General features: G+C 45.1%; 1 protein-coding gene across 5 annotated transcripts; it reads right to left on the reverse strand.

The window, feature by feature from the left end:
* Nucleotides 1–3,118: 3,118 nt before the first annotated feature.
* Nucleotides 3,119–24,412, reverse strand: LOC125713353 (short transient receptor potential channel 4-like). 5 transcript variants are annotated; one of them, XM_048984381.1, is made up of 11 exons: nucleotides 23,825–24,412; nucleotides 20,543–20,942; nucleotides 16,762–17,280; nucleotides 9,704–10,040; nucleotides 8,618–8,757; nucleotides 7,647–7,969; nucleotides 6,885–7,080; nucleotides 6,424–6,618; nucleotides 6,004–6,045; nucleotides 5,832–5,921; nucleotides 3,119–4,901 (listed from the first exon to the last, which is right to left on the reverse strand). In XM_048984381.1, exons 2-11 carry the CDS (start codon nucleotides 20,918–20,920, stop codon nucleotides 4,224–4,226), a joined length of 2,898 nt encoding a protein of 965 aa, XP_048840338.1. In that variant the 5' UTR covers nucleotides 20,921–20,942; nucleotides 23,825–24,412; the 3' UTR covers nucleotides 3,119–4,223. The 5 variants fall into 5 exon arrangements, with proteins under 5 accessions (XP_048840338.1, XP_048840341.1, XP_048840337.1 ...); XM_048984384.1 differs by having other exon boundaries at nucleotides 20,543–22,794; XM_048984380.1 differs by having other exon boundaries at nucleotides 20,543–23,441.
* Between the last annotated feature and the right edge of the window lie 376 nt (nucleotides 24,413–24,788).

Here is a 24,788-nt window from a genome sequence, read left to right on the forward strand (position 1 = left end):
TATTCAACAGCAGATCTATCCTTGCTGCATGTATACGCATCTCAGCTTCCCAGGTAAGGCAGGCAGATCCCCCCCCCCCCCCGGGATACCAAAATATGGGGCATGTGGGAATCTGCAAGCTAGTGCCTGGGGGCTAATTAGTTTGGAGATGCACATGTATGTATGCCATGGCTTATTCTCCCCCAGGAGGAACAATGAATACAGTAACTTGCATTCACAACCTCAGCCCCGTTTTGCAAAGAAACATGGTATGTTCATATGTTCATAGGCCCCCACCATGAGGGAAAAAAACAGCTTGTTAATGGTTGATTTTGCGCTCATCTGAGGGTTAGAGTTGACACTGTTGTTCTCCCTCACAGAGTTTTTTCTTATGAAGACAGAAAATGTACCTTGTCATCTAGGGCTGGGAAGATGATCAGCCTACCAGCACATCCAGGACGGATAGAAGCATTTCAAAGAAACAATGTGTAGACATCATTCGTTTGGCTACTAGGTGAGTCCTGCCCTGGCTGATTGTGTGTGTGTGTGTGTGTGGGGGGGGAGCAGACTGTGTTACCAATCACTAAGTTTTGGGCTCCCTCTTGTGGTCGAATAAAAAACAAACATTGGGGGTTTGAACGTCAAGTATAGAGCCCTACGGCCAGGCCTCAGCTTAGCCTTTTAAAAAATCCATAGGGGCAGCAGGTCCGGGTGGGGGCTGAGCAGCTTGCTGGGCTGAGACCCCTCCCCCCCCCCCCCGTTTCCCCTGAAACTATGGGAGTTTTTAAATGACATCCCCATTAACATCTTCTGTTTTTTGCCATTTCAATTGCCATACCAGCAAACTGCATAAGAAATGCATCCAATATTGGAAGGTGCAGAAACATGTGGAAGTTCAGCGTGGATGGAAAATAGTTGATGATGGAAATATTTTGACTCAGAATAGCAGAAGATGTGGCACAGTTCTGGAGGGGGTACGTCTGTCAAAATGTCTATTTAAAACAGGTATAGGTGTGAAAGGGACAAAATTTTGCTTTTATCAGATTCAGAAATCCATAAAGCCATTTCATGGACATGAGACTCCCAGGAGTGATGAAAGGCCAAAATATAACCTCACAAATTCAGACTGGCTACTTTTCTTTGTGAGTGGATCCATACAAAACTCCTGGAGGTGGGCAATGGAAAATCACCTGTAGAAAGACCTGTGTCTACATCGCTCATCAAAAGCCAATCTAAAAACCTCACCTCCCAAAGCAGAAGGGCACTTTAATTTTGAAATATGAAATCATTCTTGAAATATAAGAAATGCTCATTTTGAGCAAGAAACATTTTGAACTTTCTGCCCTCGCTGGCGTGGGTTAGCTGGTCCACGATTCAGTGAAAATGAAGGTTGTTCTTTGTTCCATAAGGAGGTAAATTCTGATTCCAACTGTCATCCGCTGCCTGTATTTGCTTACATATCCTGCAATTGCGAACAATTAGCTGCACGCTTGCTATGCTTCCCTTAAAACCTCCCACAGCAGGCTGCTTACACAACCTCATCAGCGGGGCTGCAGCCTCAAGGTTTGTGTTCATTCCCCAAACATGGACCACATGCCATCTGAAACCCCTCAGAGCATCTGCAGTATATTAATCCTGCACAATTAAATGCCCGCTTAGTTTGTGAAAACCAGGGCTTGATAAATTTGCGTGAAAGTCACTGCCAAAATGCTCTGGTGATTCAAGCGTAGGGTGTTAATAATGCATGAAAACCATTGAATGGTTCTCAAATCACAACAAACAAAAACAGCAAAGGACTGATTGCGAGGATTCAAATGATGTTTTTCTCTTTTGTTTCATATATCCTGCCATCCACTGCTTTCACAACAGTCTCTACCTGTGCCTAATTATCCGGAATTCATAACTCTGTAGTGTTCTAAGACCCCCGGGGAGCCTGATAGAATGTGCCCTTGCCTTTTGACCAAAAGGGGGGGGGGGGAGTGATCGTGGCACTGGTGCCAAAAAGAATATAGCAGATGGCTTTTGCCTCAGAGAGCCCAAGACAGACATCACACCCTGTGGAGAAAGACAAATAGAAAATGACCTCGGTCAGCAGGGGAATCATGGGTTGCTGTGGAGGAGGACACACATTATTGATGCCATTCTTACAGCGTTTGCGAGCTACACCAGCGTTTCTCTACCCGATTCTCGGGAACCTCCAGCCAGTCTACATTTTCGCTCCCTCCAAACTCCCAGCCAGACAGTCCCCAAGGACCCCTTTGAGAAACACCGAACCATGCAACACACTCATGGTTGGACCCAACATTAGTCCGACAGACAGCCCTGTTTAGAGGAATTTGCCGCAGTCCCTTGAAGTCATCGGCCCCTCGGCAAAGGCATGGCAGTTCTGTCCTTCATTACGGACTCTTAAAAATGCAGAAGCATAAGAAGAGGTGCCAGAATTACTGGTCCAAAAATCACAGGTGGGGGTATTTATGTATGCTACGCTATCCACAAGATCACAACATTTACCTAGCATAAAAAGCTTCTTTTGAAAACTGACTGGGGCATTGATGATGATGTGTCCAGCGGTTTGTGCATTTAAAGCTCCAATCCATCTCTGAGAAACCTTCAGGCCCCCCGGGCCTAAGCCAGGGCACCACTTAAAACACCTTTAAGTACATTTGTGTTTTCATGTACGGCTCTTTCACATCTTTGCGGAAAAAAACGCCGCAGAGTTTTGCTGGGAATGAGACGACGTATCCAACAGTGCGGAGAGCAGGGACGAATTTAAACGAATCCCTTATCTCAGAGCAACTCTTAACAGATCCCCGAATGGTACGTACGCTCATTCCCGCCTATTAGCATATTTTTACATAACAAAATGTTAGCCTACAGTAAAAATGACAAAAGCCTGGTAGGTGGGAGAAAAATCAATTTTCAGCACCATAAAAGCCTGAAACATCAACCTGGACTCACACCCTTAATTGAAGGGAGAAAAAACACCACGAAGCCTTTTAAAGCACCCAGTGATTAGATGTGATTAAATAAGTTACACAAGCTTCCACCTCATGTTGCCATAGTTACCATGAAGACAACCAGTTCCTTTGGACTTTGTGTGTTAGCAATATACTTTGTCAAACATGTTAAAAAGCAACTATTTAACAATAAATAAGCGTATTTATTTAGTTATCGATAACAGATTAAATGGTACTTTTAAAAGTAGAACTTAAATTTAAAAAGATATACCTATAATCAATATCAGATACATATATTTTATCACCCAATACATGACTCATATAGTACACAATTGCAATATGGTTTAATGAGAATCTGAAAAGAGCATATTGTTGGACTGCTAAGTAACTGTGCTTGGAATACATGTCGGGGTATGTAACTTCAACAGCACTGAGGAAAGGAACACGTTTTGTGCCCCTGGTACAAGGATAGGTGGTGGTTTAGCACGTCTGGTTCTTTCATGCTGAAATCGAGACACACCCCTCATCATGTGATACAAAGTGCGAATGAGAGGGATAGAAGTCGGCCAGGTGTTCAGTTTTTATTTTGCATAGAAAGCGTCAAATTAAAGATACTCTGTCTTAAGAAGTCTGTCCGATCCTCTGAACGACACCCGGTGTAAAGTGCTAAAGCTAACTGAGTAAGGCGGAGTACGGGCTCTGTGGATGTCACAGGCACTAGACAAGCTGGGGGCTATGAAAAAAGAATTACCATGGTATGTCCTTCTCGCTCCATAAAAAACAAAATAAAAAAAAATTAAAATGAAATGTCCAACTGTCCCCAAAGTGCAACGTAAATCATTTTTTTGTTTTTAGGTGACAATGCGATGCTTTGTGTGCTGATTCATATAAATATTCATGCAAACAAATAAATAAATACATGAAACAGCAGCACCTGAAAACACAGGAACATCTGCTCTGTTCTAGTGGATTCTTTCATCGGTGAATGGGGAGACAGTCATGTCCGCGGAGAGGAGCGCGAGGGGGATGGTTCAGGTAGTCGGTCTGCTCACCATCAGGTGAGTCTGTGTCAGGGACGTCCCAGAGGGAGCAAGTAGCCGTTTGGTTACAACTTGCCCCCTTCATGAATGAGGCACCCCTGCCTTGCTAGGAGGTGGTGTTTCTCAGGTCTTTGTCTGAAACACGCGCCCTGAACCCTATTCCACCCCAATGGGCACCACCTCCTTCACACACCACGTTTGATTGTCTCTCAGGCACATTTAAGCTTCATCTGGTGCACAGACAAAGCTACGTCTCTCTTGACAAAGTTGAGTCATTGTCATCCTCCCTGACCTCTTTCTGGAGGAACCTCTCCTCCAAATGTTCTTTTACTCCCAAGTCCTCTTCCCTATTCTCCTCTTCTTCATCTTTACTTTTCTCATACTCATCCTCTTCATGATTACCCTCCCCCTCCTTCTCACCCTGGTACCTGGACACTTCCCCCAGTAACTCCTTTCCAGCTACTGGCCCCGAATGCTCTGCCTGCTTCCTGCTGTGCTGCTCCGGGTCCAATTCGTCCACCTCCTCAGAGACGGAGTAGATCTTGCTGGGGGTATGTCCTAAATTTCCACCCCGGCGGCGCCTCTGATACAGACTGAAGTCAGAAATATTCTTGGGGAAGTCTTTCCTGTGTAGGGCAGTAGAGGTGGACGTTGAGGGGGCCTCAGCAGGAAGGAGGAGAGACCCATTGGCCAAACCGTTGAAGGCTTCCGGTGACCTGGAGCCAGCTGGGTTCTGCTTCAGCATGTTGGTGACGTCAAACAGGTTGAGCTTATTCTTCTGCTGGCCCCCAGAGGGCGCTGGTGTGTATTTGAGGGAGTGATCAGGGTAGGCGAGACTTGAGGCGGTGGTACTCCCCTTAGACCCGTGGCCTTTCATCATGCCCAGAACCTCATAGCGAAAGCTGGAAATGTCTTGCTTCAGTTCCTGAGAGATGAGGGAAAAGCAAAAATACCAAACAGCAGATTAATGAAGTGTTATTTCTGAATAAATCCTAATTTTCCCTTCAGGGATCAATAAAGTACCAAATTACTTCTCTCGTCTCATTTGATAAATCAGTTGGATTTAATACAGTAAAATCTATGCTCAGTCTAATGAGAGATCCTACTACATTTCCTGTTATAAACTATGAAAAGAATACATCGTTTTATAAATATTTATCTAAAAAAATCTGTTGGCTATCAGTGAGGACAGGAACAAATATTTTAAACTATATAAACGTTGATAGTATGATGAAACAGCCCGAGCCCAAAGAACCAGGCTTGGAGATGTTCCTGAATGAATGCATCGATTTCAATCCAAATCAGGAAATGGACCGGGAGTTGGAATTTAAATCTCCCTGAAATTTGGATTCAACTCCAATTCTGTTCCCAGTAAATATTTTCAAATTCAAACTCCAATTCCATGTTCTGATTTGGATTTGCCTTGATGAGTGCATTCTGGAATGGCCCCAACCCTGCAAAGAACATATCTTGAGGAATATGGTTTGATACATGTTAGTTCAGTGGCTGGTCTCGAGACAAACTATGAACAAAGAAGTTGTTCACGCATGAAATTTACATACGAAAAATCTCCTTGTGGTCCGTGATTTAGCTGCTTGGCCATGACCTTTATTTACAGTGTCCATTTGTACAGCAGGACATTTTAATGGAATTAATACAGTAAATCCATCGCTCAGGTGATAAGTGATTGTCGATAAAACAAAATAACAGTATAACCTATACAGTACAAATCGGACAAGGTGTTTCATTGGTGGTCCCTCTCTCACCGCCCCCCAATGAGGAATGAATTAGACTCAAATACAGACTGCAGCATGGATCTATGACTCTGCCTCCTGGAGATGTTGGAGGATCCCACCTTGAAGTTCTCCTCAGTCAGCCCCTCCTCCGTCTTGGCATCTCTGATCATGGCCGCCACATACCTCTTCACTAGGTTCCTCAGCACCTCCTGCGAAAGTTGAGCGGCAGTTTCTCACATGCGCATGCGTCACATGCGCGTCCCACATAACCCAGATGGAGCCCACCATTACCTGGTACTGGTGGTTTAATCTGAGGTTCTCAGCAGCACGTCTCTGTAAGGGTGGGGGGGGGGGGGTAGAAGTTGAGACCGTGATTCGCTCGCCTGATGTTTCTCTTTCATGCAAATGGAGGGCAGCCGAGCAAGTGGCACGAAATCATATTGCACCAAAGCTGGCTATTCTCTGCCACTTATTTGTCCGCGTGCACTGGGGCCCCGTGGAGATGGAACAAGCTTCGGCTGCTCTTACATTTCGCATGACAAACGTTGGCTAAACCGCCAGAGTAAGTCAAACCAGAAGAGGGAGCTTAACCAGTGCAGCTTCACATAAAATAGATACAAGTTCAGTTACATCATACTGTTTTAAAGTTTGATGCCAGGAGATCATTCATTTATTGCCGACAGACACTCTGCATTGAAGATTAGGTCTCACCCCGAGGGTTCCGATGGTTTCGGGTCTTTTTGACTTAGTCCGTTTGAAGACGTGCTTCTTTATCCACTTGATGAGGTACCACACGGACTTCGGGCTGGGGATGATATTAAAAGGAGATGGCAACGTGCCTCCTTCTTCAAAGTAACTCATCCACAGCTTCGTTCTTGCAAATTTCCATTCGATGTCTGCATGATCCTACAGATGTATGAGACCATGATAAACTCAATAGAAGAGCACATTCACACAGAAATTATATCAAACCACACGGATGACATTTCTGACAGAAAGTATAATACAATTCAACCTTGTTCCACATATGCCCAAGACATTTCATGTCACCAGTGACAAAAAGCTTTAAAAATCTGAACCAAAAGCTTTTATCCATTATGTATATTGCTCCTACAAGTGATGGGAGAGACTGAGTGGGCGTGGAAGGGAAATATATGGTGATAAAGACTCACAGCAATGTGCTGGTACGAGTTGTTCATCATAGCTATCAGCATGTTGAGGAGAACCACAAGAGAGATGATGTTGTAGGTGCCGAACATTGTGGCGCCGACAAACTCGGTGAACTTGTGGTCGGGCCCGACGTTGGTCACATAGAGGCTGATCAAGCCGAACACCGACCAAAAGAGAGACTGCAGCGTCTCAAACAACCTAAGGAGAAAAGGGAAGAAAGGCGGCTTGTTGCGAGTTTCAGGGAGTACAACTCACTAAAGGTCACTATGTAACTGTATATGTTTTCATCCAGTTCTACAGCAGATATGCAAAGGTATTCAGCCAGCGAACGCAGTCCCTCCTTATTCGGATGTTCTGCTTCCTGGGGCTTCTGGTGTCAAATCACACCATTGAACTCCTTCACAATACTGCATGTTTTACAGTCAACTGTTGGGCTACAACCACTTAGTACGACGCGAAGATAATATTAAATTGCCTCAAGGGTTCACTGTAGGCGCACACACTGTTATTCACCATGTCTAACGGAAAGGATTCAGACCACTTTAAGGCTTTAGCATATCTGCATTCCATGGACTGTGTTCTCAACAGGAAGACATGAAGCTTTGGAGGGGAGCCATAGTGGAGAGTAGGATTACCATGCCCTGTACATCATAGTCTGGTTTTACAGACCATTGCTGCATTAAATTCGAGCAATAATTAGCAATGCATGTTAAATCCAAGCTCATTCGTCCAATCAGTAAGGGTGAGTATAAATCTAAGTTTACGTTGAGAAGGCGTTGTTCTGCTTTTCGCAGCGGATGCCCTTGCAGGGTCTGGGGTCGTCACTGCCCTGTGTCTCGTAGTAGAAGTAGAGCTGATTGAGGCCGTTGGCGAAGGCCAGCAGCACCAGGCAGTAGATGAAGAGGAACTTGAGGATGTCAAGCAGCATGCGGCCCAGCGAGATCTGCAGCGGGCCCAGGTGCGAGTTGGCCGTGAAGAGCGAGATGAGTCGCAGAGAGCTGAAGATGTTAGCGATGGCGAACACGGCCTCCGCCACCAGCGTGGGGTGCCACATCTCCCAGTTGTCCCTGGGCTTGCAGCCGCTGTACTGAAGGGGGGCAGAAAAGGAACGCAATGGCACCGGTGAGGAGTCGGATGGAGCAGGGGGACAGAGCACCGATAACTTGGGTTGCCGAGATCAATCCATCCATCTGATCAAATGGGCCAGTCTAGGTCTGACCACAACACGGAGGAATGGGACGCAGAAGACGATGGTACAACACGATACTACCACACAACACGATGGTACAACACGATACTACCACACAACACGATGGTACAAGTAACAGGCTTAGTTATTTGTCGAAATGCACAGGTACAGGATGGCGGGCAGGACAGAAGAGGTCCAGGGAAAATAAACAAGAACACTGAAAACATAAAACTAAAGAAATAAATAAACCAAAAGGAAATACCGATAACTGCCTCATCTGCCTCTCAAAACCAGGAGAAGTGGCAGCAAACAGAAAGGTCAGCCTTTCCCAACAGCCCGACTTCATTGCAGTCTTCGATGACTAAATACACTATTTACAAACATATACACTCATAATATACTGCATGCCAAATGAGTTACATTCAATAAGCAAACTGAAACTTCAGGTAAAGTGAAGAAAAAGAGGAAAATTAGGCTATGAGACGGCATGCAAATCATTTTCTAGCTGTAAGGAGCACAACCCTTGGTTCCTCAGTGTCCTCTCACCTTCATGAATGCTACAATCTTCAGGGAGATGGTTGCCAGGTAGAGAGAGTTCATGACAAAGTCCATGAGGTTCCACCAGTCGTGGATGTAGTCCTGGAGCCCGCCGTCCCACATCTGTTTAATCTCCGTCCAGATAAAACCTGCATGTGGGAAGGAGAAGAAGACAAACGATCACCAGTCACCATCACCGAAGATGTGTCTTCTGATCTCATGTGTCTGATGATGTGTCTGAACATGATCTCAACTATTTGGATGGTGGATGTTCTTTAAAATCTCAATGCAAATACAAATTCGAGTAGAACAACTGCAGATATGTTTAATTAACGCCAGCTAATGCACAGCACATGCGAAAGAGCGTTTAAAGTTCACATCTGATATCTGTCATCCCCTTGTGATAGATATGCTTACTTTTCTTTGGCAGCACAGGGATCAGAAAGAATTTGGTGCAATTTCTCAGACTTTTCCTTCTGTGTTCTCATGCGTCCTCCCAAATGTAGAGGTTGCTAGTACTGACTTTACATCCCCCCATATATATGGTTAGGAAATGGCATTCAGCTGTCATGCACTTTTGGGGATTTACGGTTTAGACCCTTCCAAAGAGGGGGTACTCAAATAGCAGACTGCAGTCCACATATGAACCGAAACACCATAAGATCTTTCCTGCTGGTGGGTTTTGGACCTCGGGGGAAGATAATCGAGTACCCTTTAGAACACTGAGTATTGCTTTAGAACATTGGGTACTGCATTAGGACATCGGGTACTGCTTTAGGACATTGGGTACTGCATTAGAACACCGAGTACTGCTTTAGGACATTGGGTACTGCATTAGAACACCGAGTACTGCTTTAGGACATTGGGTACTGCATTAGAACACCGAGTACCGCTTTAGGACATCGGGTACTGCATTAGAACACCGAGTACCGCTTTAGGACATCGGGTACTGCATTAGAACACCAAGTACCGCTTTAGGACATTGAGTACCCACAAAAGGAACAGCTCAAATCTCACTGTAAGCTAATCTTTCAGCACCGTGATGGTTTGCTGTTTCTACCAACTCGAGTCAAGGTGCCAGCCACCTGCCATTACCTAGGACCCAGGGCAAGATCATCCATTCTACGGCGGTGGGCGCCGGCCCCTGCCGGTTGGGCTCTGTGGACACAATGTGCTGGGAGGCCAGCAGGAGGAGGAAGAGGAAGGTCAGGTAGGAGGCTGTATGGCAGATGAACTTGATGAAGGGCTTGCGGATGAAAAGACCGTAGCGGCTCTTGGGGGCAATCAGGTAGAAGAGGGAGAAGAGTGGAAAGAGGAGGCCGATGAAGACACAAGTGAGGAACTTCCCCCCCCAGTGCCGGCGTCTCCAGCCAGGAAACTCGTCGTACCACCGCGAAGCAAGCAGTTGCTGACAGTTGGGTTGAGCCACAAACTGTAGGTTGAAAAGGACAAAAGGACATTAAACAAAAAAATGCTAAGGAACAGGAGGTCAATAAGAATCAGGTCTTGGCATTTTACTGAGTGATTATGCAGAGAAAGGTGGAATTTGTGGGAATAAGTGTCCTTTCACATTCTCTTACTTTTGTAAGTCAGTCACTACAATTCACCGATTTAATGAACAGAATTCAGCCCTTGACAGATTCTCTTTTCAAATCAACATCAAGCATTTTTTTCCCCCAATAAGCCAGGCGGAGAGAAAAGAGGCATTTTCACCTGTCAACTTTGTCAGATACATCAGCGATAGGTACCGCCCACAACATGGCATAACGCGACTCCTGCTTCTTGGTTCTGCCTGTGTGGAACCATGGGGAACTTGCTGGGGAAGTTCCATCCAGCTTAGTTTTAAACCCGCACACGCTTCCGAGAAGCTCATCGCTTTTCCCAGTCAGGCCTCCCCGTGTTACCAATGTGGGCTGAACCATTTATTTCTACAGCTACATGGGCAACCGCTGCAAACCAGGTTATTGAAGTCATGATGTCATCAAAAAGCCAGACCTATTTGCCTTCTGTACGCCTTGAGTGATTCCAAGCACACATGTTTGTGTTTAAGATCTGCTGCAGCCTTGCTATGGACTGGGCTATAGCCAGTAAGTAACAGAAGTATGTTAATTTTATTAGATGTTTTATGCATTTCCTTTGGCAAAATGGTTCTACATATGGTTAGACTTTCATTGGCTTGGAGTCCCTGGATTAAACACCAAGGGGGAGGCGGTGGAGAGGTGAAAGGAAACTGCTACCCTGCGATCTGTGAGGTTCATGTCCTAATTTAGGCTGGTGATGAGGGCAGGTATTTCAGGGAGCCTCCTCTTGAATCTCCACTATAAATACCTTTAAAACAGTGGTGGCCAACCTGTTGATCATGGCGTATTTCTAGGTCAATCATAGGACGATTAATCGATAATAGTTAATTTCATTGGTGGGCAACCGATCGATCGCGATCAGCAAAATATACTAAAGGGGTCTGCAAATTGATGAAGGACCCCCCTGGTCAGTGAAAAAATATACCATCGCAATTCGCAATTCAATTAAATTCAGATCAAGCTTAGTGCAGATCAAATCTTTGTGCTTTAAATGGCATTCAAAACATCCCATAATAGCTCCCGGTTACTTCCCATCCATTAGTAATTCATTTTACTACCCTGCCCACGTTCCTGCTGTTGCGTCATGTTGATCTGAAATGCCACAAACTTTATCTGTAATAATCTAAAAAGAAATTAAGATAATTGATGTCTGGATTTGCACCCAGAGCAAATCAATGTAAAATGCATCATGATGGAGGACTCGAGACCGCAAATGGCGGTATGAGCCATTTTGTGGTCGTGTCCCATGCTTTTACTTCCAGAAGGCGGCTTCTCAAACACCACTCTGCAGGATATTATGGTGACATTCAGAATGCAAACGACAGCTAAACTACTGAAGATTCTCATGAGAGCCAGTGGTCAGGCTGAGAAACACGACCTCAGGGGGCAAAAACTTATTTCCTGCGTATTAATCTGTTCTGCTGCGGCCTGAAGGAAACACAGAGGATCAAGCTGCCGTCACTCAGCCGCAGAGGAAACACAATGCTCAGCTAACCAGGCGTTTACTCTTATACAGCCTCTGCCAGCTCCCTGTGAGGGGGCGGAGCCACACACAGCAAATGGGTTTCGAGTACATTTTCACATTCCTTCTTCTGCTTGACTAAATGATGCAAAGAATGGGCTCCGCTTAAATTAATATCTGAACAAATGGCTAAGGCCTAACGGCTTCTCAAACTCCATTAGCCAGCCGGAGAAATGGATTTCGCCGTCTCCTTTACCGCCATTTCTCTGCCGCTCTGCATTTGCCGGACACTGTGGATGTTTAATAAAGCTCATTACTGGCACAGTAAATAATCACTTCTAACGGGAACTGAAACTTGGTTTATGGCGGGAAAGCCGTTCTACAGTTTGTCGAGTTAATGATGGTTGTTTCCTGTTTTGTCATGACTGAACTGATTATAGAACGGGCTTGCTTTCCCAATGAACTTAACACCATGGCTTAAAAACGTACTTGTGTGGCACACATGGGAGCTCAAGGAGTTACACACGTGACATGATGTATAAAGCAGTTCGGTTCTCTTGTTTTAAACTTCTCAGCCATTGAAATATCAACTGAGACATGGGTGCAGATAAAAGGGGTGACACAGTTAATTCTTTGGCTTAATTCAAAGCCAGGCGTGAAATGTATACAGATGTGATTCTGTTGACAAGCCATGGAAAGTCATGTGGTCGTCATCAGGGTTTCTTGCTATGGGTTCACAGTAGGATGACATATCCTTTTACCGGCTTTAGTTTTTTTTTCATGAAAATACCACGTCTTTACACAAACTAGCTTGTTTATATTTTTAATTTATATTCCTATATTTCCAGATCACAAATGTTTGCTGAGGTAACATATAAGAATCCAGCACTGTCTAAACAAGCGTTAGCTGTAGATTAAGAATTAAATCCAACACGGATGTTGGCCAATTTCCCACCATCCTTTGGGATATTTAGCAATCACTGACCCCTCCCACATTCATTTTTAATGATCCACCCTGATGTGGACCAGCTGCTGAATGTCTTATAGATTTTGCTCCAGAATATCACCCTGAGCTCGGCAGGAAATATTTCTAGAAGATGTTTACCTTCAAATAAGAAAATCATCTGCTTATTTAAAATTCTGCCTGTTCAAAACGTAAAAACCTCCTTAAGTGCGTAACGTCGCTGTCCAATGAAAAACACGCACCCCAACCATCCAATAGTGCAAGAGCATGAAAAACACATTTTCTCAGAAACGTATGTAAACAGATCTTTACACAGCCATTAGTGAATGGTTTAATGTTAATGTAATAAATGGACACTTATTTATATTCACAATTAATGAGGTGATCTGGCTGGGTATCTAGTTATAAATGTTAAATTGTGAAAATTAGCTATATATAGAAATCCATACAAACGACCATCAAGAGTACAAAACGTTAACGGTCACACTTCTCTTAGCGCTCTCATCTACAATGCCTTATGTATACCTTCATAATGCATCATAATGAGCAGCATAAGTATTAATAAAGCATTACAGCATCTTCTATTGACAGTCATAAGGCATTATAGTGTTGATTATAATAATTTATAAGCTCCTTCGAAGCTGTCAAGTATAATGCACTACAGCTAGAAATATTATGCATTATAATGGTCGTCATAAGCGCTAAAGATGCTTTGTACTGCATTATTAAGGTACCTACATAAAGTATTAATAATGCATAATAAACATGGCTATAATGTGTTATGCCTTTTCATACATATTTTTAGCCATATTTATGCTTTATGAATGCATTATAATGTATTACATTCACAAAAAGTGTTACTATGTTAAAAAGTACAAACTTAAATACTAGTTAAATAGATGACTTCGTAAAACATGTTTTCACTGGTCAGTTAGATGTTAAACACTATCAATACACAGTTTGTACAGATGGCATACACCCAATCACAATCATCAAGTAGGAGGTATGTGCAGTTTTCATCGGACAGCGACAATATAGTCACATATTGCCTATTTGCCAGGTATCCTTCGGATCAAACCAGATTCCCTTAATAAGACCCTTTTTAAACTTTAGCGCTCACACTGAAGTTATTCAGCTGAGACAGCAGCGGAACGACAACAATCCCGACCTAGGGGGTCTAGCTGCAAAAACTCGCATCGATAGTGAATGTGGCCAATTGTGCGACAGACTAAGTCACATGGTGCGGACACTTTAGACAAGTGGGGGGCACCGGGGTGACTGGCACCGTAAAACATGGGGTGGGGGCTCTGAGGGGAGTAAACGAGAGGAGAGAGAGCACTGCAGCTAAGCTGACTGGGTTCGCCGTCGTCATGGGAACAAAGTCGTGTGGAGATTCCTCCCAAGTCACACTGAGGTAGGTGTCGGTAAGGGGGGGGGGACTCACTCGCAGTAAGATAATTATAAAAGGCAATTCCACCCAGATTGCTCAAGTGTATACTACCTGAACACAGATGACACAGCTGTCTGTCAAACACCACTGTACATTCTGAATTTCCAAAAAGGCATAACCAGGACATTCAGTCAACCCCTTATCCCCAAGATAACAGAAAACAAACATATGTCTGTAAAATGAGACCAACACCAGGGTTTACATAGTATTTTGATTGACAAAGCAAAACCTCTGACTGCATGAAGGACTGAGCTGCAATACCAGTCCTTTACAGAGGGGGGCAGCAACAACCACTGTAAATGTTTACAGGCTCCTGGATTGGCCTGACATCAGGATCTCTGAAATGCCTGTGACAACAGGCAGTAGCTGTCTTCAGTTGGTATAGCCTTTATTAAATTCACAACAGTTCCAGTATCAGTAAAACACAATTCCTTTCTATCATCCTAAAGTAAAAGGAAATGCTCTTTCACCGAGGAAACTGCCTTGTCTCACAAAATGAAAAGACTTTGGAGTGAAGTCAGGCAATCTTGACTCTGCGATGACACTGACACTTACGGAATATGTACAGTCACCAGTGCAAACAAACACAGCAGAGGACAGATTTGCTGCTAAAATGAGCCCTTCTGACGAGTCAAGAAAAAACAGAAAAAAACTCCAATGAATCTTCAAAAAAAAAGACCCTTTCAGTTATTTTTCTTACCTTTTTGTCCACCAATCCACACTGTAGACAAGTACAGTGCCTACCTAGAGCAATCCACACTGTAGACAAGTACAGTGCCTACCTAGAGCAATCCACACTGTAGACAAGTACAGTGCCTACCTAGAGCAATCCACACTATAGACAAGTACAGTGCCTACCTAGAGCAATCCACACTATAGACAAGTACACTGCCTACCTAGACCAATCCACACTGTAGACAAGTACACTGCCTACCTAGACCAATCCACACTGTAGACAAGTACACTGCCTACCTAGACCAATCCACACTGTAGACAAGTACAGTGCCTATCTAGACCAATCCACACTGTAGACAAGTACAGTGCCTATCTAGACCAATCCACACTGTAGACAAGTACAGTGCCTACCTAGAGCAATCCACACTGTAGACAAGTACACTGCCTACCTAGACCAATCCACACTATAGACAAGTACACTGCCTACCTAGACCAATCCACACTGTAGACAAGTACACTGCCTACCTAGACCAATCCACACTGTAGACAAGTACACTGCCTATCCAAACCATTTCATCCTACAGATAACTAAACAACCTACCTAGTCCAAGCCACACTACAGAAATCTTCACTACCTTCCTAAAAATATTCATACTACAAATACACTACCCACATACAATAATCCATACTACATGCAAGCACACTATTACCATACTCCACAATTCCTTCCTGCATGTAGTGCAGTAGTACAAAAATCATATATTAAAAACAAATAGCAACAGCATTATGAAGAACTCAAAAATTACAATAAATCATCAATAATATTAAGTTAAAATGATGACATCACAGAGCTAACCTTCCTGATGTAGCGTAACTGGTGCATGGATTCAGGAAAGTGGGTTTTAATGGAATGTCTCACCAGGGGTAGGGGATCAGAGCAGCTCTTAATGAGTGATGCTCCAGCAGGCTCACATGGGAGGCATTCTCGGGGGGAGGGGGTGAGAGAGGGCAACCCCAGGTGAGGGGGCCAGCCATCTCTGCTGATGTAGCCCTGGTGTATCACGGCTCAGTTTCCGTTTTGCTTGGCACTATATTCTTATGAAGAACTGCAAGCCCCTCCCTGTTTGTGGCCTGTCACAGGTGCGTCAATGCACCTCGTTCCGAGAGAGGCGCCCTCTAGAGGTGGGTCCTGGTATTGGTAATATTGTGGAATAATCAGGGCTACACAAAGACATGGCTGAGCCCTTGTAAAATTCCACAGGATGTCCACCCCCCTCACCGAAACAAAGCCACCACTACACACTCACACACTCAGGGACTCCCCCCTAGTGTCTGGGCCCCCTGAAAGTCTTTCCCTTCCTCCCACCTTCTGGCCAACCCTGAGAATAGTACACAAATACGGAATACACTGCTGAGTTAATTACAAGTCCCACAACTAATCAATGAACAACCAAGGAGTAAATGATCCTTAAAACAAAGCTAGCATCCAACCAGAAATCAGGTAGCGAAACCTCAACAGCCGACTATCTGTGAGGGGGCTTTTAGCACTGGAATTTATCACACCAGGAACCACAGATGAGCTTCTGCCAACTAATTAGCAATCATGCTAAAGTGTCTCCCTTTTTCCCTTCATAGAAGACGAAGAGCTTCTCCTAAAATGTAACAGGATTAAAACATCATTTTAAAGAGGGGAAACAGAGAAATGCAAAAATGGAAGAAAAAAAAATCAGATAATACTTTGGATTGAATGAACCTGGGTTAATGTTGCTTTGTGATCTATTTGGTTGAGATGAACATACTGTGCTGCCTTATAGCTATTTGTATTCCCATTGGGCTGTAGGCGCGTTGGGCCATTTTGGTGCTAAGACTGGTCCTCCAAAGCGCAATCCGGGTTAAGCAACATATGGCAGTGATCCCATTTGGAGACAGAGTCTAAGAGCATCTCACTTGGGACCCTTACATGGTTTAACAGGTTCCTAGCACCAGCTCCAAAGATAAACACAAAAAAGCCCAGCATCTCACCTCCTTCTGGTGATACTTGATAGCCAGTTTCAGGCGGGCCAGGTCGTTGGTGTTCTCCTCGTCCAGCAGATTGGCGTCATCGCGGAAGTTGAGGATCAGCTCCAGCTCACGAGAGCTACGCGTCTGGTCCAGAAGGTCTTTAGCGAAGCGCTTGCACTGCTGCGACAGCTCCTCGTACTCCTGCTTGAACTCGTTCTCCACTTTGCTGAGCTCCTGCAGCTCCCAGCTGAGCTGGAAGGCAGTGAGGAAGGGGTCCTCGCTGGACAGGGCGATGAGTGAGGGGCTGGCCAGCGCTCGGTATATGTTGAGGCGGGAGCGGGAGTGGCGCAGGCTGTCCACATCGGAGCTGGACACGCACTCCACGCAGTTGCAGCGCACCTCGTGTGGTTGAGGCACCGACACGCCTTTCTGCACCAGCAGCTTGATGATCTCGTAGTCATTGGTATGTGCTGCCAGGATAATGGGCGTGATGTCAGGTGTGAAGTCTGAGAATTGCTTATCCAGGAGGACAGGAGGAACCTGTAGGTGAGATGGGGTCCATCCTTAGTGAAAGACACTGAGGTTTTCCTCTCCTACCCAGGAGCAAATGGATCTTCTGCCCACCCTACCGGTGGCAAACAGCCACATACCCCCACCCCTCCCAGGGGTCCCAAGCACCCACCCCTGAGTGGCATCCTGATAAGACCATTGGTCCTACCCAAGAACTAAACATTACCTCACTTCCTGTTTGCTGAACATTACTGGCCAGATCCCGACGCTTTCATCTGGTACCTCAGATTCCCCTATGCCGTCCCGTTTCCCATCACCTGCCAGGAAATGATGTCATAAAGACGGCCCACATTCTATGTCAGCGGTTGCCAGCATGTGGACTGCGAGCTACTAGTAGCGAAAGCCTACTAGAAATCTGACATTTTGTTTTCCATTTCACAAACATGCATGTGTGATGAACACCGTCAACTTCCTACCGAATGAATGTGAAAGGAGAATTCAATCTTGGTTGACTTCTTCGTAAAAGTAACTCTTACGGTAAAAAAGATTGGTGAACCCTGCATGTGCTATTATTATCCTCGTAACCCCCATCCAAGAAATATTCTGCTGCCGAAAACCCTGGTCGTCTCACCATTGCACTGGGGCACCCCCAATCGCAGTGGGAGATTAATAAAAATCACTCCTGCCTGGTGTATGACAGGGATTGTGAGAGTGGGGGGTCCTGCAGAGGGCATCGGGTGTCACTGTGTTCAGTCCCATGGGAACATTCCAGCAGTAGGATAGCAGCTAATTAGGAGCCCATTAGATTTAAATAAAACCCACCTCTTCCACAATCACCATGGCGTCAGGAGGAGGTTATAAATATCTAACGTGTCATAACAAGGCTTCACTCTGATAAACTCCCCTTTCTCTTGAAAGATCTGCTCGCGACAGCAACGCAAACAGTCTTTTCAACATCATACATTCGATGGTGTTAATTAAGCCAAGCCTTTTTTCTCACGGCCCGGCCCGCCCCCCCCACCCCCCACCCCCCACCCCCCACAGCAGAGCATGTGCCGCACGCTCATCAAAGTGTGTCTCTGGGGAAAGAAAAAGGAAAAACAATACTAAAGAGCACGTTCAGCCTTTAGGTTACTAGAATTCTGATCCAGAGACATGGAAATCTGCACATTTGCATGCCACACGGTGTAATTATGTATTGGCGAGAACACGGAGGGACTTGGACATGCAGCAACTGGGGTGCGACTTAATGCAATCTGACCCCAGTAGATGTGTCTTATAGCATAAGATATTCTGATTACAGATGATAGAATGTGCGTACCACAGTATAAGGTCATATGGGCATACATAAGGGTATGTGCATGTTCTAGAGAATAAGGCAATATGAATATAGATGAGAGTATGTACATGTACTACCTGTCGAATGCAAGGCAATATGAGTATACTGTAGATGAGAGTATGTATACGTACTAGAGTATAAGGCTGAGAGTTTGTGTGTGCTAGAGTATTAGCCAGAGTATATGTGCATCTGTTTGCCAGAGTATTGGTGACAGCATATGTATATACTAAAATTTAAGGCAATACAAGTACGGATGACAGTGTCTATATTAGAGTGGTAGGCAATATGAATATAGGTAAGAGTATGTGTATAAGAGTATAAGGCAACGTGAGAATAAAGTCCATATATGAGTAGTATGTAAGAGTAGACCAGGGAGAGTATAGATGAGTATAGAGTGTGTGCATGTATAAGAAAGAGACTGGTTTGCATATTCGTGTGGATACACTCTCAGTGGCCACTTTATTATGTACTCCTACACATACTAGCAGGTAGGGCAATGCGTCTTCCTCCAGACTTCACAGACTGATGCATTCGGAGTCGTCGGTGACACTCTCTCTTCACCACCGTCGTACTGCACTGCTATTTTTGCACTTGCGACCTTCCAGTTGGCTTTAACAAGTCTGACCACTCTCCCCGGACTTCTCTCATTAACTGGATGTTTTTTGTGGCCTTACGGCAGCATTCTTTGAAACTCCAGACAGATGAGAATGCGAATCGCCCAGGAGGGAGGCTGCCGGGACCAGCATGCCTGACGCCAGCAATGCACCATGTTTAAAATCAGTTAGATTACATGTCTAAGCCCTCTTGATGCTTGACTGCACAATAACTAAAACTCCTGTTCCTGTCTACAGGTTGCATACATTCAAATAGAGCCAAAGCATTAACTGTATGAAGCAGTCTGTGTTAAATCAGCAGGCGCCCATATTTAAATGACCAATGAATGCAGAGCAAATAAATGAAAATCTAAGCAAGTATAATATTCTTATATTTAGAAAAAAAAAATTTGAATTTCATTAATAAACTAAATGACACCTTATGAATAAGATTAATTTGCTTGCATTTAGGCATATTGTCTTATTTTAAGAAATCTTACAAAGTACAATTCTTTTACCTCACTGGAAGATAATTTTGCTACTTGTAGACCATCTTGCCTCAAAACAGACACAGTTTATTTTAAATTTGGAAGGTGTCTTTGCAGTGCGTATATGTGGGCAGGTGTGTGTGCGCATGATCGGCTCTGCGCACTCAGACCTGCCATCGAAAGGGTGTTGGGTCAAATCCGAGAGTCGGCAGAGTGGTTTCACTGTTGGCCCCTTGATTAAGACTCTTAACCCCCCCCCCCCAGATGCTCCAGGGACTGGCTGACCTATTATCTGAGCCTCACCTGAGCATCGCTTTGGACAAGAGGTGTTTGCTATATAAATGAAGTATAAATCATCCATCCATCCATTTTCCAAACCGCTTATCCTACTGGGTCGCAGGGGGTCCGGAGCCTATCCCGGAAGCAATGGGCACGAGGCAGGGAACAACCCAGGATGGGGGGCCAGCCCATCGCAGGGCACACTCACACACCATGTACTCACACACGCACTCCTACGGGCAATTTAGCAACTCTAATTAGCCTCAGCATGTTTTTGGACTGTGGGGGGAAACCGGAGTACCCGGAGGAAACCCCACAACGACATGGGGAGAACATGCAAACTCCACACACATGTGACCCAGGCGGAGACTCGAACCCGGGTCCCAGGAGGTGTGAGGCAACAGTGCTAACCAGTGCACTGCCATGCCGCCCCCAGTTATAAATCAGAATAATGTATTTATCTCCAAACGCTTCTACATAGTAAGAACGTATAATCAAAACAATCAATGTAATAAAATCATGCATGAGTAATGCAAAGTAAATGTGACGAATGTGATTCTGTGTCTCCCCCTCTCCCGAAGTCCCTCCCCCACCTGCATGCCCCCGCTGGGCTTCTTGTGATTCAGCAGCAGCTCCACGGCCCCCACCACCTCCTTGCGGATGGCGTGCAGCAGGGCGTCCCCCACGTAGACGTTGAAGCTGAGCAGCAGCTCGATGATCTCCAGGTTCTCGTTCTCGATGGCGATGAGCAGCGCTGTGCGGCCCAGCGGGTCGATGCAGTTGATGTTGATCTTGAAGTAGATCTCGGCCTCCTCCAGGGCCTGCTTGACGCTGGCGTAGTCGCCCTTCTCCACCGCGCTCAGGTAGGCCTTCTCCAGGGGCGAGAGCTCCGCCTCCGCCCGCACAATGCGCAATGGGATGCGGTCCCTGTAGGAGGAGTTATCCGTCCGCCGGAAGTACAGTTGCGCCATGCTGCTAGGCCATGGCACGCCACTGGGCACACAGGGGATGGGAATCCACAACAGAGGCCAGAGATTGGGAGACAGAAGGACAGTGATGTCATGCTACAAACAGCCAATCAGACAGCAACATGCATCTGGTCCCACCCTAAACTCCCACCAAAACCACACCCATAATCTACTCTGCTCATAGAACAGACTAGTGATACTTAACACATCCCCAAGGAAAAGCTCTTTCTGTCTACCCCATCTTGTTCTTCATGAGCCATATAGACACACATACAAGGTAGGGGGGGGGTCACAGCACAGGGACCCAATGGCAGCATCAGTCTGCCAGCCCCAGAAGAATATAAACCAACAACCTTCCGAACAGAGGCACAAGGTCCTACCTCACTGAGCCTCACACCGCCTCATAGCACCTACCTGAAACAATCCTGGCTACATGCACACGGCCACGTCCCCCCTACAGACGTACGTCTGACTCCTCATGGCATTTCCACCTGTGACCTTTGAGTGACAAGCTCCTCAACTGCTAGGACACCATCTGACTGAAGAGCGAGGTTCCCTTCCTGCTCTCCAAGCTGATGGCCCATGGGAGTAGATAGACTCACATCCCATTTTAAAAACTCTTGCCTGGAGAGGCAAGCAAAAGTTCTTATGTCTCATTTTGGCCACATAGTCATGCAATACATGCAGGGTTGTACACTCAGAAAAAAGGGTAGAAATGTGGACTTTTTCTTGTCACTGGAGACGTACCATAATTGTACCTTTTAAGGTACAGATATGGACTCTGAATAACCAAAAGGTACAAACAGCATTTATGTACCAGAGTACATAAATGTATTCTGAAAAGTGTAAAACGTACTCTGTAGGTATAGTAACCTGCAGCTAAGGGTACAACTGGCAGACCCTTGAGGGTAAAGCCGCAATGACAAGCAAAGGTACAAATCTTTACCCTTTTTTCTGAGAGTGTATGGTATTACTTGTTTAACACACACACACACACACACCACTAAAGTAGTGATTACAAGATTCTGCAACCAGCTAATGTGTGTGATAAGTGGCTCTTTTCTGGACAAAGGTAAAAGTGATGTTTCTTACAAACGCACACTGTCCTAACAAACTTACAGCCGGGGTCCTCAGGCATGTAAGCATCAGCAGAAATTTGGTGAAAATGCACAAAGGAAATCCCAAGCCATGTCCTCACATCTAGGGCTTCCCGAGGGCCTCCTGGGATCAGCCCCTGGTCAATACCATGACCCTATTCTTAATAAGCAGCTACAAAAGACAGATGGAAATTTCAGTAATATGAGCTTCTTTGTGATAAGCGACTCCTTTTACTTCCATTTTCATCAAATAATCACCTAACCCCCAAAGTTAACATAGAGAAACGATTTCACATCTTTCCTGTAGTAATGTTTTAAACCTCCAAGAATTGATGGTTTCCCAGTATACATACTGAACTGTAGCATTAGATTATACGCTGCCATGTTCTTTGTAATTCAAACAGACGTTCGAGTGGGACAGACATAGTTGACTAGAGGATAATATACATTTTCTAATGTAGAACAATCAGACTGAGAATTAATGACTGAGACGGTTATAAAACTTATTGTGTATAAAATATTAGCTACACACATACACAAAACATTCTGACTGTTTAGCAGAGTCCCACATTGCTTAATCTATCACTTAAAATCTTATTTCAACGAAATGGCCATTTGACTGCTACTTGGGAAAATGTTGTGCCCCCATCCCCCTGTTATGCACACAAGAAGCGCCAGGAAATATCAATTCACAAACACCACGTCTCCAGCTTAAGTCTGCATCTCCGTTTACCTCGTCTGCCGGCTTGATTTAATGTTGAGCGAACGCAGATCACCCTCCTGTGCCAAAAAAATTGCGGTATAAACAGTGTCCTTACTCCAAATAAGGCAGGACCATGCCACTGGGACCGTTTGCCGTCAGGAGATGTCCAGATCCTCACTCGGCGACCCATCGGGGGCAACAGCCGAGCAAAAGACGCAAAAGCGCTAAACGCTGGCCCACACACACACACATGCACAGGGGGTTAAGACACACTCCTCAGCAAACGGGCATCCTGAAATGTTTATTAGATAAATAAGTTCATTAGCACGGGCTAAGCGATTGGATACATACGGTCGCCGACTTTACAACAGCGCCCAGGATGAAAGCTAACATCGCCCATGGGGAGAGTGGTTCGCAACCCCTGTGCTCCGAAATCAAAGGCACTTCACAGCAAAACGTGCGTCTCCATGCCTTACATTATATTATACACATATAAAACACTTAACACTGCTTATTAACTGCCTGATCCCAGCGGAAAACACGGGACTCTTTCGATATTGCTGGCTGTCTTTCCAGGCATAATTTTTTTTCAGGAGACATGATTTATGGTAAATAATGCGGGTTGTCGTCTAAATTTGCTCTTCGCTGGAAAACGAGCCGGTTTGGCGGAATACGACGTTGGTACCGAAATGAAGCAGGATCATGAACCTGAGCCGGCAGCACGCTGCAGAAATAACACATTAAACTATTTAAAGTACATCTACAACACCGATACTTTTATTATATTCAACTTTTATTCGGTTTCGAGAAGGACCATTTGACATGTAATCGGTGATTCGCGTAGGGATTACCCTTAATTAAATATATATATATCAAACTTATCCTCAGCAACTGGATATTAATGGATGGAGCCTATATGTCAAAATTATAAATGTATAGTAATACTATTTCCAAACGCTTCCTTTTGCAACACGTCGTCGCCACAGGGCAAGGTTGGTATAAGTATCCAAATAAACAGGTGTTTATATGTGTACAGACTGACATGCAGGTATAAAACACAGTGAAGTTCGCTCGCCTGCGCGCATGCACATGAACAATGAAACTTACCGCTCCTTTCTTGATTTTTCGTGTATGAATAGATATTTTATTGTGTTATTTTTCAAGGAAAAATACTTATTTCATATTGATTCCACCGCATACGCACAGCGGGGAGCGAAGAGTAGAAGTAGCAGGGAAGCTGGGAGTCCCCTGGGCGGCGGATCCGGCCGAAGAAGAGCAGCCGAATAGTCCGCATTCATTAAGCAAAAAGCCAAGACGTTTGCAGTCTTGAAAAGACGCAGTTACGCTTAACCATTTTCTTCCGGACGGGTTTCCCCTTCTTGTTGTGCAACAGATGAGGCGACGGGAAAAATATTTCCTTCTGATTCATCTCCATACTTTGCCGACACGAACCACTTTCATGTGTTCGGCGTGTTTCCCAAACATGGTTGCCGCGAACTAGCGTTACTTAAAGCGTAAAACGCAAAAGCGCGTCCAGCCCAGTCAGTCGCCACAGCCGAGAAAAATGCAGTAGCTGCACATGCTTTGGCTGAGAAGCGCCTGTTATTACTGCCCGCGGCATTAACGCTGGTCCCCAGCATCCGTGCGCTCCCTCTACCCACGGGTGACCAACTGTTGCGAAAGGGACACATTTTATATGGGCTGGAGGCAGTACCGGTCCTAGCCGATGCGGCGCCCTAGGCGAGCATGACCGCCGGCGCCCCTCGTCCGAGGCAATGTGAAATTGGCTGGCAAGTCGGCGCCCCCCGAGGAACTTGGGCGCCTATGTTGCCTATGGGATTGAGGTGCCAAATTTCAGTTGTAGGTGAGGCTTCTTTCTTTAAATTTTTGTCCTGTGTTAAGTATTTGGAGTAGGTCTGATTATGATTTACACACATTCTCTTATAAAACAGAAAACATTGTCTTGTATGAAATTATTCTGAATAGGCCTATAGGAAGTCCGTTGCCACTCGTTACGTGTCTGTATTCATATAATTCCTTTGTTAGCGTTAAATACATATTTCATTTCATG

This window comes from Brienomyrus brachyistius, chromosome 18 (assembly GCF_023856365.1).
Source record: "Brienomyrus brachyistius isolate T26 chromosome 18, BBRACH_0.4, whole genome shotgun sequence".
NCBI classification, from domain to species: Eukaryota; Metazoa; Chordata; class Actinopteri; order Osteoglossiformes; family Mormyridae; genus Brienomyrus; species Brienomyrus brachyistius.